General features: G+C 36.0%; 2 protein-coding genes across 2 annotated transcripts; both read right to left on the reverse strand.

Moving 5' to 3' along the window:
• Positions 1-5,038: 5,038 nt before the first annotated feature.
• LOC113313729 lies at positions 5,039-5,821 on the reverse strand. The gene is made up of 2 exons (XM_026562523.1): positions 5,453-5,821; positions 5,039-5,336 (listed from the first exon to the last, which is right to left on the reverse strand). The coding sequence occupies exons 1-2, from the start codon at positions 5,795-5,797 to the stop codon at positions 5,163-5,165; spliced, it is 519 nt and encodes a 172-aa protein (XP_026418308.1). The 5' UTR covers positions 5,798-5,821; the 3' UTR covers positions 5,039-5,162.
• A 1,444-nt stretch (positions 5,822-7,265) lies between these two features.
• On the reverse strand, positions 7,266-10,700 carry LOC113311120 (hsp70 nucleotide exchange factor fes1-like). The gene is made up of 6 exons (XM_026559966.1): positions 10,516-10,700; positions 9,021-9,163; positions 8,885-8,935; positions 8,580-8,801; positions 8,335-8,437; positions 7,266-8,112 (listed from the first exon to the last, which is right to left on the reverse strand). Exons 1-6 carry the CDS (start codon positions 10,605-10,607, stop codon positions 7,584-7,586), a joined length of 1,140 nt encoding a protein of 379 aa, XP_026415751.1. The 5' UTR covers positions 10,608-10,700; the 3' UTR covers positions 7,266-7,583.
• Between the last annotated feature and the right edge of the window lie 3,032 nt (positions 10,701-13,732).

The raw sequence follows: 13,732 nt of genomic DNA on the forward strand, positions 1-13,732 counted from the left end.
GATTCGCATGAGATACTTCCAGGTTCAAACGCTCTTTGCGAACTTTGGATAAATCAGATCTCAACTGAGCAATAGTAGATTGATGTGACTTTTCAGAATTTGCGAAGAATAATAAACTATCAAAATTGGAAATAAACCTCGCATTAATGAAATTCAAAGAAATAGTTAAACAGTAACAAGGAAGACAACTCTAGATGACTACCTTCGCAGAATTTAGAAAGGAGAAGCGTGTTATTCTTCATACTTTCCATAGCTTTATCAAAATCATCACCAGCTGAACCATTAAGACGGGAGCGAATATTCTTTTCATCAGCAGAAAGAGACTTATTCTTTTTCTTAAGAGCATCATGAGATTACTATAGTTGATTATATTGTTATTGAAGCTGATTCTTCTTCACAGTCAAATTTATTTTACTTTGAATGATTTTTTCATTCTGGGTCTTTAATTCCTTAAGTGATGTCTCATGTTGTACTTCAAGTGAACGAAGAGCTAGCGTTTGATCTTCGTTTATTTTCTGAAGAATTGAATATTGATGCGAAAACATTGCTTCTTTGCTTAAGAAAGAATGCTTCTCCCTAGAAAGGGTATGATTTTCTTCTGACAATGTTTCATACATTAGATCGGCACGTGACAATTTAGAAAAATGGGATATTCGACTATTTAATACTTCAATTTCGTGAATGATATGGTTATTCTCATGGGTTAGATTATTAATCTGATCAAGTGAATATGAATGTTGATTGTTTAGTTGGTTTAACTGAGTCTGCAACTTCTCGTTATTCGCTTGAGTATCCTCAGCAAGATATTGAAAAGAATATCTCTTCAAAACTCGCCTCTGATTTAAATCTTAATAAATGCATGAAGAAATTTAAGGAATGTTGGTAAGCAAAGAAATATATCATAAGGTACAATAAGAAAAGGAGAAAAAGTCACCTCTAAGTTCTTGGTTTCGGTTGCGAAGGTTTTCAGCCTCAAGATTTGCAACTTGAAGTTCTCCCCTCAATTTCTGGACCTCTTGAAGTTCCACTTTCAACCTATTGACTTCATTCTCCAAGGAAGCATTTTGTTGCGAAAGTTCCAATTGAGAGCAGCTAGATTCAAAACGCCCTTCGGCAAGAATCATTCGACGATGAGAATCGTAAAGAAGAAAGAAGATAAGGATAAGAGGTTAAGATATTAAACTTGAGCCAAAACATGAAAAAGGGGACTTACCAAGACATCTAGAGCAGTACGGAAGCTTGGATCAATTTGAGAATAAATCTCATCGCTTGTAGCTCTATCAGAGGGAAACTCGCACAGAAGTTTACTTAAAGCAGAGCAAATGCGAAGTTTTCAAGGGTCATTAGTAGAGGATTGAGCAGAGTTGATGATTTCGGATAGAGTTTGGGAAGCAAAATTCACACTATCCAAAGCTTTTTTGCTAAGATAAAGGTAATTTAATAACAGAGAGGAAGATGAAGAAGAAGGATGGATATAAGAGGAGAAGGAATAGTAAAATCTGTAGGGAAGGATACATTAGCAGAATTTGGTTGAAGATCAGTATGGATGAATGAAGAGGAAGTATGATTCGCACCCGATGAATTCGCAGAGGAAGTAATAGGGATATCTTTCATCCCTTGATCAACAACAGTTTCCTTTTCACCAGGAAAAATTTCTTCAAAGGTGACAGAAATATTTGCATCAGAAGTTTGAATTGGGGTGATAGAGGCATTAGTATCAGAAGTTCGAATTTTTGCTAAAGGGGTGACGTCTGCGATATCAAAGTCAAGAATAGAAAGATTTGACTTCATTGTTGTGGGCTTGCGAACTTTCTTAGCCTTTGGTTTCTTGACCCCACCCATCTCATAATCAGAAACCAGCGAAAACAAAGTAGATAAGAAATAGAGGCAACAATATTAGTTAGTTAAAATTGGATATTTCTTACTTATTTGTTGTGCGAAGTTTTCCTCTTATGAGATTCTTTATTTGTATCATCTGAAGAGGAATTAGGGTTTGGAACAGTTATCCTCAGGGCGCTTAAAGAAGAATTTTTCCTGGAATAGTATGGGAATTGGATTAATTAAAAAGATAACAATTACAATCAATAATCATGATTATCAGAAGAATAAAAGGATAAATCTTGAAAGAGGAAAACAAACTTTGCATTTTTATCCATGGAAACAGTAGCAGAAGAACAATAGCATTAGAAGCAGAAGAACAGTGGCAGCAGGAATGAAGCAAACAATGGAAGAAAGAAAAATTTTAGTGAAGAAGAAAACAAAGGTTTATTCTTCTTAAAAGAAGTCAATAAATAGGTGGAAGAGACGACTGCTTATAAACGGTTTGAGCCGGTAAAAAGGAGAAGGATCGACACGTGTGAATAAATAAACTGGAATTCCGGAGGAATGTCGGCAAGGTAGAATACGAAAAGATATACACATGCGATATTATAGGATGGAAATTTCTCACATCGCTCACTTCACAATGTAAGCGAAATGAGAAGAGGCAAAATGTAGGAGTGGAATATCGCACAAATAATAAGTATGCGATGTAAGGATTATCTGATGTAAGCTAGGACTATCGCAGATTGCAAAGTTGAAGTGACGTATTGGATAATGTCAGCAATGTCACGAGTAAAGTGTGATGTCCTATGCGAAGTATAAGCTGTCCGAGAATGAGTGAGTGTAAATGAGAGAATGTATCGCACAATGATTCCGTAAATAGTGGATCTCTTAGCTATCATCCACTATGAGGAATCACTATATAAAGGAAAGAGGTGATCACGTAGGAGAGAGATCTTTTATTGTGTGTGAGACAAGAGACTAGGAGAGAGAAAGTTTATTTGGAGAGCAAGTAAAGTCATTGTAAAGTCATTGTTATCCATTGTATCCAACTATAATCCTTGAAAATTAATAAAGAATTCATTATGATTACTTGAGTGATTGTTTTAGATACATTGGGGTGTGGTTGTAGGTTTTCCTGCAACTACACTATTTATCTAGCTGGGAATGAAATTTCGGAAAATGGTCATTTGTCCAAATATTTTTAAATCACGGTTCAAATGGAAGAGTAAAAAATAGTTTGAGTGAAATGGCCAAAAAAAAAAATAGCAAGGATGAAACTGGATTCATCCTAGCTTAAATTTAAAAAATAGCAAGGATGAAACTGGATACATCCTGTGTAAATTAAAAATAAGAAAAAATATTTGAAAATGGGCACGATGAATTTGGTTACATCCTGCCTATTTTTATATTTTTGTCCATTAAACAGTATCAAAATCTAACTGTCCATTTCACCCAGAAATTGTTGATTTTGATCTTTTTAACCAATTTTGTGATGAAATTTCTGGTCCAATCCCCATTTCTATATTTTAAAGAGATTCAAGAGTTGATCCTTTTAGTATTGAACACTCGAACAACCAATTTTCACGTTCAATTCTCTCCTCTATATATTCAAAAGGCTCGACATCTAATCCTAGAACTATCGACCTCTCAAATACCAAATTATCAGGAATGACACCTACAAGTATTGGGTACTGCACGGATCTTTGGTCTCTAAACCTTGGCAACAATAATCTCACTGGAAATGTTCCAAATGAGCTTGGACAACAAAAATCAATGTTATATCTTCAACTAAATGACAACAATCTCGACGGTGGTCCTCTTAACTTCATTAGTAAACTTCCAGATTTGAGAATTCTCAACTTTGCAAATAACCATTTTGAAGGTAGTATACCATCTGCATTTGGTCCGGCTTTCGGTTTAAGCATTCTTTCTCTAAGGTCAAATAAGTTCAATGGATCAATCCCTCCAGAGATTAATCATCTGGAACAACTCCAAATACTGGATCTGTCACAAAACAATCTCTCAGGCCACATTCCTAAATTATATGGGAAATATTGGAGGGGTATAATAAGCAACTCTTTTGATATCTACTATCCGGATAATATTCTGCTGCAAATGGTGATTAAAGGGATCATGATACAATTCAAAAAGTTATACACCTATAGCTCGGTAATTGATCTATCTTGCAACATGCTCGATGGAAATATTCCAATAGAGATAGGTTTGTTAAAAAGACTTGCAACACTTAATTTGTCCCATAATCAATTCTCGGACGCTATCCTAGGGAGTGTAGGAAACATGTCTAGTTTAGGGTCTTTGGATCTAAGTTTCTATAGACTATCTGGACATATCCCACAATCTCTAACATCGCTCGACTCTCTTGGGGTTCTAAACTTATCTTACAATGAGTTGAGTGGCAGGATTCCTAGAGGAGACCACTTCGACAGATTGAGTGTTGGTGATTGGGCTTTTGTTGGGAATGATTTGTTGTGTGGAGTGGTGAGCCAACCACGAAATTTTGTGATGGTGATCAGGTTACCAACACTAGTGACACTAGTCTTATGAAGGAAGTTGAAGAAGATGATTCTGAGGATGCAATGGAGAGAATACTGTTCTATGGTGTTATTGCGGGGGTGTGGTGTGGGGGGAGGGGATTTGTAGTTGGATTTTGGGGCCTTTACTTTGTTTTGTTTCTCAGAAAAGAGAAATGGTGGTTCCCATATATATTGGAGATTCGTTGATTCCATTGCATTTAGAATAAAAGATTTTATTCTGATATAAACAGTAATATACGTGCTATTTGATTCTAGTCCTAATTTTGTGTATATTGAATCCCTCCCGAACATCTGTTCACCTTATTCTCATTGAGGGCTTGTACACATCATAAATATCAGTTTACTCCAACATCACAATTAATCTCACTTTCAACATTTACTTGTACTTTCATCTCAACTCCCTTAGATCTCTTTTGTGCATCTTTTTCTTTTCCACTCAGCGAAGTTTTCGTAACAAGGAATTGATGGGAGTGGTGCTGATTTATACGAGTTTACCTGTAAATTGTGAATGACACAAAGTGAGTTTGTGATGAATTCACAAGATCGGTGAAGTTACATGATTCATGAGTAGTTCCCACCAACATTAGCAGCACATTAGCAAATTAAAGTACCACAATCTGTAAGTGGATAATTCTAGCAACTTGCAAAGATTTGACACCACAAAAATGCTTAAAGTATGAGCAATTCTTAAACACATAGAAACTCACAAGAAAAATGTATTCATCTACATTTGCAATATAAGAAAAAATGTTGTGAATTACAGAATGCAAATTGTATTGAACTCTAGAAATCATCAAAATCATCTTCATCATCAAGTTTCTGTCCAAATCCTTTAGGTCCAACTCTTGATCTCAAAACTTTCTTCCCACCTTTCTTCTTCTTCTTCTCGCTCTCTGCTTTCTCATACTTTTCCCTTTCTCTCTTTGTCAAAAAATCAGTCACAGCAATGTATATGACCTGATCTCGCAGAAAATTTCCAGAGAAAACCCACAACAATTAAAATTAAAAATCACAAAAAACTGAAAAATAAATAAATAAGAAGGATTAGTTTTGTGTGGTTGTTATTTGCTTACCCCAATAGTGAGAATGGTGAGACCAACAAAAGCAATGAAGAGGAGAACTGATATAGTTGTAGACACACCAGTATCTTCATTGGATGTGATTATATTTTGAACTGTATCTGCTTGTTTACTTAATTCCTCGCCATTTGCAGCTGAAATTCTCCAAATTTGAGTGTTTTTGTCCGATGGATATGGACTGAAAGTTCTTGATTTGATGTTGGGAATGGCGAGTGAACTTGAATTCAGTGATGGGTTGGAGGATTTAATGGAGAATGATGATTTTCTAAGATTGAATTTGGAGGTTGGAGGTGGTAGTAGCAGTAGAGATATAGATGAGGAACCCATTATCCCTCTCATCCATTTCTGGCTCTTTTTCCTAGTTTTGTTGGCTTTAACTGAAATTGGTTGTTGTTATTTCATGTCCTTGGAATGTCTATATACTAACTCCCGAAATTGCAAAGCATTTAGAACTACGACTATAAGACTCGGCCTTATAGAGGTTCCAGACCACTTCCCAGCTCTAAAAGTCGTGGCCTAATCCCTTCCTTCCCGCTCACGTTCTCTACTTTGTGTGGATTCCAACGGCAAGGGCTAGCCAATGATGGTTGCCCGTTTTGAAAAAGTGAAAACCGAAAAATGATTGTCCATTCCATTCTCAAAATTCTTATGACTTAGGGGGTCTAGAGAGTATTTAGGATTTTTTTCTTTGGAAGAAAAAGATTATATTAAAGAGAAAAAAACCTTTACACAAAGTAAAGGTAGTTACACAGACATAAAAGTCTCTCAATTACTCCAAATAAGACTAGGAGAGACAAATTTAAAAGTGCCGAAATCACAAGACCATAAGTTATTCAACTAGAGAGATTTTAGCATAACAGTCAGATTTATTTATCAAAACCAATAATTAGTATCCGTCTTCTATTTTAGCAACTTGGTCAATTAACAAAAAAATAAGTGGGGTTTCAATTAAATATTATATAAGATGAACCCATCAAATTATAAAACGGACAACCACCGTCCGTTTTTCTTTCAAAACTAGGAAGAACCGACTAGGCTCTTCCCAAACTGACGTGGAAAGGCAATTGGGAAGAGCCATGAGACCCATGCAAGTCATTCATCCAAAACTCGGTACAAGTTAAACTGAAATCCTCTACGATAGCAAGTAGTTGATGAATAATGGTTGAAAGTTCGATTCAAGTAAAACAAAAAGAAGACAACACTATATTGGACGTGGCTGAACTTCTTTAATTCACAGTTGTAGTTTAAATGAAGTTGTAATCTGTATGCATATTTAAGTACCTTAGTAAGATCTCTTTGCCTTCTATTATGTCTTGTTAGAGTTCTACTCCTGTAATCTGCACTAATTAAACAAAATTCTAATTACATGAAATGCCATTGATACTTTAGTTGTTGGTCTACTTGGAGTTCCCTCATTTATACCACGATTCCCGACGCCCTTTGAACAAGAATGCCACTGCTCATATATTTACTTAGTTCCCTCCGATATCTTCAATATTTTCTTTTAACTTGAAGAAACATACAAAAGAGGCTGTCAATTGTAATCTTAGATATTACTTTTCCTGTCATTTTACTTTTACAGGTAGGATATAAATATCCACCTATTGTTAACACAGAACATATCAACAAATTTGTGACTGTTCATTGGTACATGTAAATGAACTTCTCGTGAGTTGACCCATATATTCGTGCAGCTCTGCTTCTCTTCCAAAGATGTTGGTAGAGGGGCTCATTAGTTTGACAGCAACGTTCTGCGAAAATATGTTGGGTTGTTCTGTGTTTAGTCCCAATGTGACCATGAGAAGTATGCAATAACTGAATGAATTCCTTGCTTATATTTGTAGCATCACTAGTACAAAATACCCATGAGCCAGATCCCCAGAACACCTAGCTGGGAAATGCTGGTTAGAGTAAACTTCATTAGTGCAAAACGTATTGGGTTATTCCATGACTAGCCTGAAAAAATATGACCATGAGAAGTATGCAATAACTCGAGCAGAAATGGTAGAATGAATTCTTTTTAAAGGAAAATGTTACGAGATACTGTTACTGTACTCAGGAATACAGAAAAACAGAGAGCCCAGAACTGCGAAACATCTATCTGGGAAACAAAACTGTAGCCGTACTACTGGCTTGAAGGAGGCCCAAGACCAAGTAGCAGCGGTGGTTCTTCTTTCTTATCTTTCTTCTTCTCAGCTGTGCTCTTATTATCTGCAGCCAAGGCTCGTAAAGCAGGTTGGAAGAAGCTACTGGCCACATCAGGAGGTGGTGCATCATCACCTGGAAGATCGAGTAATCCCTTCTTTCTGAGAGAGGATGGCTCATTATAACAAACACTCCAGAGCGAGTCTATTAGGTTTCTTTCGTCCATGACTGCACCGAGCTCTTCCTTTGTCATTGCACTGATGGCTTTAACTCTTTCTTCCAGTATTTGCTTCAACTTTTCATCCTCTGTGCTGGACACACTGCTGCTGCTGGTCCTAGATTGCTCATCTCTAGCAAGCTCAAGAAGACCTCTGAGTGCCGCTTCTCGTACATCTATATCTTCACTGGAGACGAGGTGCATCATAGTACGAGGAAATCCGAGTTCCGTTATCACACTGCAATCTGAACTGTTCTCTTGTAGCAGGTACTCGACCAAGCTGAGAGCTTTCCTGGTTTTCAAGAAATTAACTTGGGTTAGTTTTAAATACAACATTCTGGTAAAGGTCAATTAACAGTTTAACCTTCACTATCTTAAATATCAACATAGGAAGACATGGATAAATGGTTAAATAACAGTTTAATCATAATTATCATCTAAATGTTAAAACAGAATTTTCCAATGTGCAAGGAACAAATAGAAACGAAATTAATCAAGTGCCGGAGCAAATTACCTTTGAAACCTAACATTGTCTGAACTCAATGCATCCCTCAATGCTCCATAACCATTTGCCAGCCTGAATGCAGCAACTCCAGGCTTGTTGTGTCGAATCAAGGCTGAAAGATATCCATAACAAAACACGCAAGAGGTCAGAAGTCTCTCAAGTGATGCCAGTTAACATAAACCAGCCTCAGTATTGATAACAAAGTTATCCAACCCGATAAGATGAAAACAGAATAGAAAATATATATTACTTACATGATATTGCCCCAAGAGCTTTAGTTCGAGCGGTAACATCTGGATCTGAGGTGAGATTAGCAAGCAGAGGTTCTAGACCATTGGCTTCCATTACAAGTTGCTGACTCTTAGGATTGTTCTGAACTATGGTAGTTATAACCTCGGCAGCCTTTGCTCGGATGCCTGCACTTGAGTTCTTCAGGTACTCAAGAAGGGGGGATAAACCACCAATTGTATGCAAATCTGTCAGACACATACCAAGGATATTAATTTACATAACGACACAAAATCACATATCACTAAGTCATACAAAGGCACCAACTTACCATTAGCCATGTCAATGGACTCAACATGCTCTTGCAATTCATCCAACAGGTCTGCCAAATCAACAAACAACAAGCAAGTCACCTAAACTGACACAATGATAACCAAAGTACACATTTCATGGTTAAACTAGTATACCTTCGATCTCTGCAGAAGTAACACCTTGTTCTTCCAATACATTCTCAGGAGTCTTCATAACAAGAGTTATCTCTTTCATTCTTTTGACCACATCAACCGTCTGAGACTGCATAGCTTCCATGAACCATCTCTTATCCTCCTCACTGCAGATTTAACAACAAATAAATTTCAGCCAACGCAAATTTCAGCAGTTTAGCAATATAACTAAGATACAGAACGCGAGATTATAAATGTAGTTAAGGTACAGAACACGAGATATCAGAAAGATCACTGACACCCATTGGGTGATATGACTCTGTTCTTCACCAAGAAGCTACTAAGACAACTAATGACCAGTCCCTACGCACTTACAAGTTCCTATTCCTCGTATCAATCAATTTCAAATTACTTCAACAAATGAGGAAAGTGACGTTGCCTGTTTGGAGCCTAAGCATGACTGGTAGTAATACTTTGAAAGACACTTATGAAGCTCTTTGCCAATAAGTGAAACAGTTCCTTGGTGACGGTTGTCTCTGGGGGCTGAGACTGGATGCCAACTATTCAATTCAGCTCCTAAAGACACTTTTTATCAATTCTTTGGCTGCATTCCTCTCCATTTGGAATTCTTTTATTAACCAGCTAGGCTACACAACATCGATTCTTCCAACTATGTTCCAAGAATAAAAAGATGTCTTGATAACTATAAAGGCAATAAAGATGTTTTTCTCATAATAAAGCTTACTCTAGAAAGCTACTGCTATAAAAAACTCTGTTAAAAGGAACACGAAAACACCTCCTGCTAAGTAGTAAGGATATCATACCGAAACTAGCTCCTGGTAGTCTATATGTAGCAGACACTAATTCAATTGGTTCATGAGTAGGGGCTCTCATGTACATTTTTCCTTCAAAAACTTATTCTGATATGTATGCTAAACCCCAAATTCTGAGTAATACAAATAATCTCTTCTTCTCCATGAATTAGGCAATCAATTATTCGAATTTCGCAATTTCCTAATAAGGTAGAATCTCAATTTTTTTTCCTATACAGTGATTTCTAAGAAATAACAATAAAACTCGCAGCTTGCCTACAGAAAAAACAAATCCGTCTTCTGATTTAAGTCTAATTTCAATTCATGCCATGAAAACAATACCGAATTTTTATACAGTGGTGGTTGTGTATGGTGGCGGCGGTTTATTACAAGAAGCTTAAATTTGTAATAAACCACCGCCCTCCACTCTAAGAGTTGCACCATTGAACAAAATAAAAACTGTACCTTTGTGGTAGCGATGGTGTGAGGTGGGGGTTACAGAAAGCTTGAATTTGAATCAAACCACCTCCACCACTGCTCACCACCACCACCACTACAAGTTTTGCAACTTTATACCGAAACAATTGCATCTTTGAACACAAATTTTACTCAACAACTCATACCATGAAAAAAAATCACAAACAAACCCCAATTTTTTTCCTCTGAAACTACAAAAATTGAAATCAAAATTAGAGTAAGAAACAAACCTTATTTCACGAGAAGGACGAGTCCCGTCACTATGAGCTAAACTCCATTTCAAAATCCCTTCCAAATTCTTTGATCCTCCTTCGTTCGCCATCAGATCTTAAGACCTAATTCCTTTTTTGAAAGAAAATAAAATCCCTCTTTTTTTTTTCTTCTGTTCTTGAGTGAATTGAAAAAGCCCTTGATTTCTCAAAGCTATTTTGTTTTATATAGGTAGGAATTCCAAGCCACTTATATTCCAGATGCTTCTGGAATACTCATGAAGATTTCGATTTGGAAATCTTTGTTATCGACGGTTGAGATTAAGTCCTTAGTTTGGGAAGTCAAAACACTTTTACGAGTGGACCCCACCTTTATTTACTGAGTCGTAGAAGTAACACCGATTCACCATGAGTTTGATCGACCGAACCAAACTGTGACATGATAGATTCTGGCTTCCAGTAGCATCCAGGCCTGTCAATGGATAACTGAATATGTGGAATCCGTCTATGTCGCTTGCATATTTAGGCTTGGGTGCTTGAATCAAACATTAGTTATATTAACTTACTACTGGACATCGTTTCAAACAAACACTATTTAAGTTAACCCAGGTTATGATAGAATTTAAGACAAGCATCACTAAAACTAATCAGTCTTCACGTTATCATAAATTAAATTAAGATAACCTAATCTAGGATATGGTATACCATTTCTGAGCTCCCAAACAGATCCTAAGATATTATCCGAGTTATAATAACATCGAGTCCACATGAGGTTGATCGACCAAACTACATGTGACTTGATTGACCCTAGCTTCCTATTGTAATTATTTTGAAGAATTCCTATTCTATATTTTGTTTTTGATCTGCAAAGAGAGAGATGTATTGATAAAAAAGAGAGGGTATGAAAGTATTATACCACCCTTGATCTACAGACAGATCAAACTTCAACAATTTAACCCATTAAGTTTCAAAGAAAGTAGAATGCCAGTTATTCATTACATCAGTGGAAAAATGAGTTCAAAATATTTGACTGTTAAGGAGCAGGAATACAGGTAGTAAATAGCCTTATTAGTAACAGTAACTTCATTGCAGACTTTTCCAGTGAAGATCCTAGCATTCCTCTCTTGCCAGATACGCCAAATAATTGTTGCAGGAATTAAATTCCATATAGAAGTTAAAGCTAAAGAAGATTGAGTTAAATACCAGGATTGAATAACAGTTGTAGTATGTTTAGGCATTGAGAAAAACCAGTTAAGCTTATCCACAAAAAAACACCAAATCTCCAAAACAAAAAAAGACACTCAGATGGAATATCCATACCTTTCCTTCATAAAGCATCTCTTGTGGGAAGCCTGTCACGAGCGATTATTCAGAGAAAAAAACCTATCTTCGGAGGATACTTCTGCTTACATATAAAAGACAAAACTGCATTGTCTTGATGATTTGAGTCTAAAGTTGAAAGAAAATCATACAAAGATTTCATCGAGTTCACTTTTGTTGAGCTCAAAGACCATTGCATCCCATCTTCCAAATTAAGATTGAAGGAAAAAGAGCTCGGATCTGTAAGAATAATAGTATGCTCCACAACAGCTTCTCCAAACAATCTTCTAGGAGCTCTAAGGTTCCAAATAACACCAGCCTCACCTGTAATACCAACATCAGCAATTATCAAATTCTTGGACCTTGAAACATTAAACAAATGAGGGTAACAATCTTTAATTGGTTTGTCATATAACCAGCTATCCTTCCAGAATCTTGCAATTGTGCCATAGTGCACTTTGAACTTGATATGTTTAAAAAACAATTTTTTGCAATTCATAATAGCTCCCCACACACATAATTTCCACAACAACATTTTGGAATCTTTGCCGACCAATCTACCTCTCTCACCCCATATTTATCAGCTACAATACTTCTCCATAGAGCATCCTTTTCCACTAGTAAGAAAACTAGAAGAAAGTGGGACCTTCTCCAACTAGAAGAAATAAAAAAGGAGACAAATGATCACCTTATCTGATTCCTTTTCCACTAGTAAAAAAACCAGAGGCACTGCCATCGTTCAACACAGAAAACTTCACAAATTCCACACAACTCTAGACCCACTTTCTCCATTTGTCTCCAAAACCCATAAGCTTTATAATTTCATCAATGACTTCCTAATTAACATGATCAAAATCCTTCTCAAAGTCCACTATACATACAAGACATGGTTTCCAACATTTTAGTCTTGAATCAATGAGTTCATTGGCTATTAACACTGCATCCAAAATCTTATTTTTCTTGATAAAGGTTGTTTGATGTAGAGATATAATAAAAGCAAGAGTGTCCTGAAATATTTCTGCTATCATTTTGGAAATAATTTTACAAGCACCTTGAACTAAGCTGATGGGCCTTAAGTCCTTCATTTATTCAATTATATCCTTCTTTGGTATGAGACCTCTTAAAGTGTTTTTGAGCCTCCAATCTTGAAAACCCTCTAACTTGTAAATCCTTTATCACCAACATGAAGTCTTGCTTAATAATGTCCCATCACAACATAGAAAAGCTCACTGGAAATCCATCTGGCGCAGGAGATTTATTTTGACCAAGCAACTTGATAGCTTTTAAACATTCATCTTCATCAAAATCCTTCTTCAATCTAGCACAAGGATCCTCATAAATTGAATTAAAATACATTCGTTCTATAGTGACATGTCTTTGAGAATTTGCTTTGAAGATATTTTGAAAATAATCAACAATACCAATGTTGATTTCATCTTCTTTATCTGTTTGAACTCTATTCACATTTATAGAACCAATATAACTCCTTCTTCTGTTGTCATTTGCTAGTTGATAAGTGCTTAATTCTTGCATATTTACTACTCAAATTTACATTATTTAGTTCTTTATTTTCTACATATTTGATAATTTTATTTATTTTTGCAGTTTTTAATAAATAAAGCACGGCTGCAATATAATACGGTACTTGACCCGTAAAATGGATGAAAATTCAAATATCTCGGATGAGCGGTTGGAATTGGATTTAATTCTAAAAATGGCAATATATTGTTGGGGTCCACTAGTGGCAACATCATATAATAGGAATAATTCTCATATTTGGAAAATATAATTTGTCTTGACTACCACCTATGGAGGATTAATATAATATCTCTCACCTACGGAAAGGAAAATGAGGCAATATTTTATTCAAGGAAGAAAATAAAAGTGTTAAGTAAAAAATCTACATGGAGTAATTGAT

The sequence above is a fragment of the Papaver somniferum genome, chromosome 9, assembly GCF_003573695.1.
Source record: "Papaver somniferum cultivar HN1 chromosome 9, ASM357369v1, whole genome shotgun sequence".
Taxonomy (NCBI): domain Eukaryota; kingdom Viridiplantae; phylum Streptophyta; class Magnoliopsida; order Ranunculales; family Papaveraceae; genus Papaver; species Papaver somniferum.

What these genes read in the sequence shown, in the direction of transcription:
- LOC113313729 (XM_026562523.1), bottom strand. Translation starts at nt 5,797, where the DNA reads ATGAGAGGGATAATGGGTTCCTCATCTATATCTCTACTGCTACTACCA. An exon ending in TCACCATTCTCACTATTGGG is followed by an intron (nt 5,337 to 5,452) that starts GTAAGCAAATAA and finishes CTGCGAGATCAG; the next exon opens with GTCATATACATTGCTGTGAC.
- LOC113311120 (XM_026559966.1), bottom strand. Translation starts at nt 10,607, where the DNA reads ATGGCGAACGAAGGAGGATCAAAGAATTTGGAAGGGATTTTGAAATGG. An exon ending in GTCCATTGACATGGCTAATG is followed by an intron (nt 8,802 to 8,884) that starts GTAAGTTGGTGC and finishes TGTGTCTGACAG; the next exon opens with ATTTGCATACAATTGGTGGT. An exon ending in GACAATGTTAGGTTTCAAAG is followed by an intron (nt 8,113 to 8,334) that starts GTAATTTGCTCC and finishes CTTGAAAACCAG; the next exon opens with GAAAGCTCTCAGCTTGGTCG.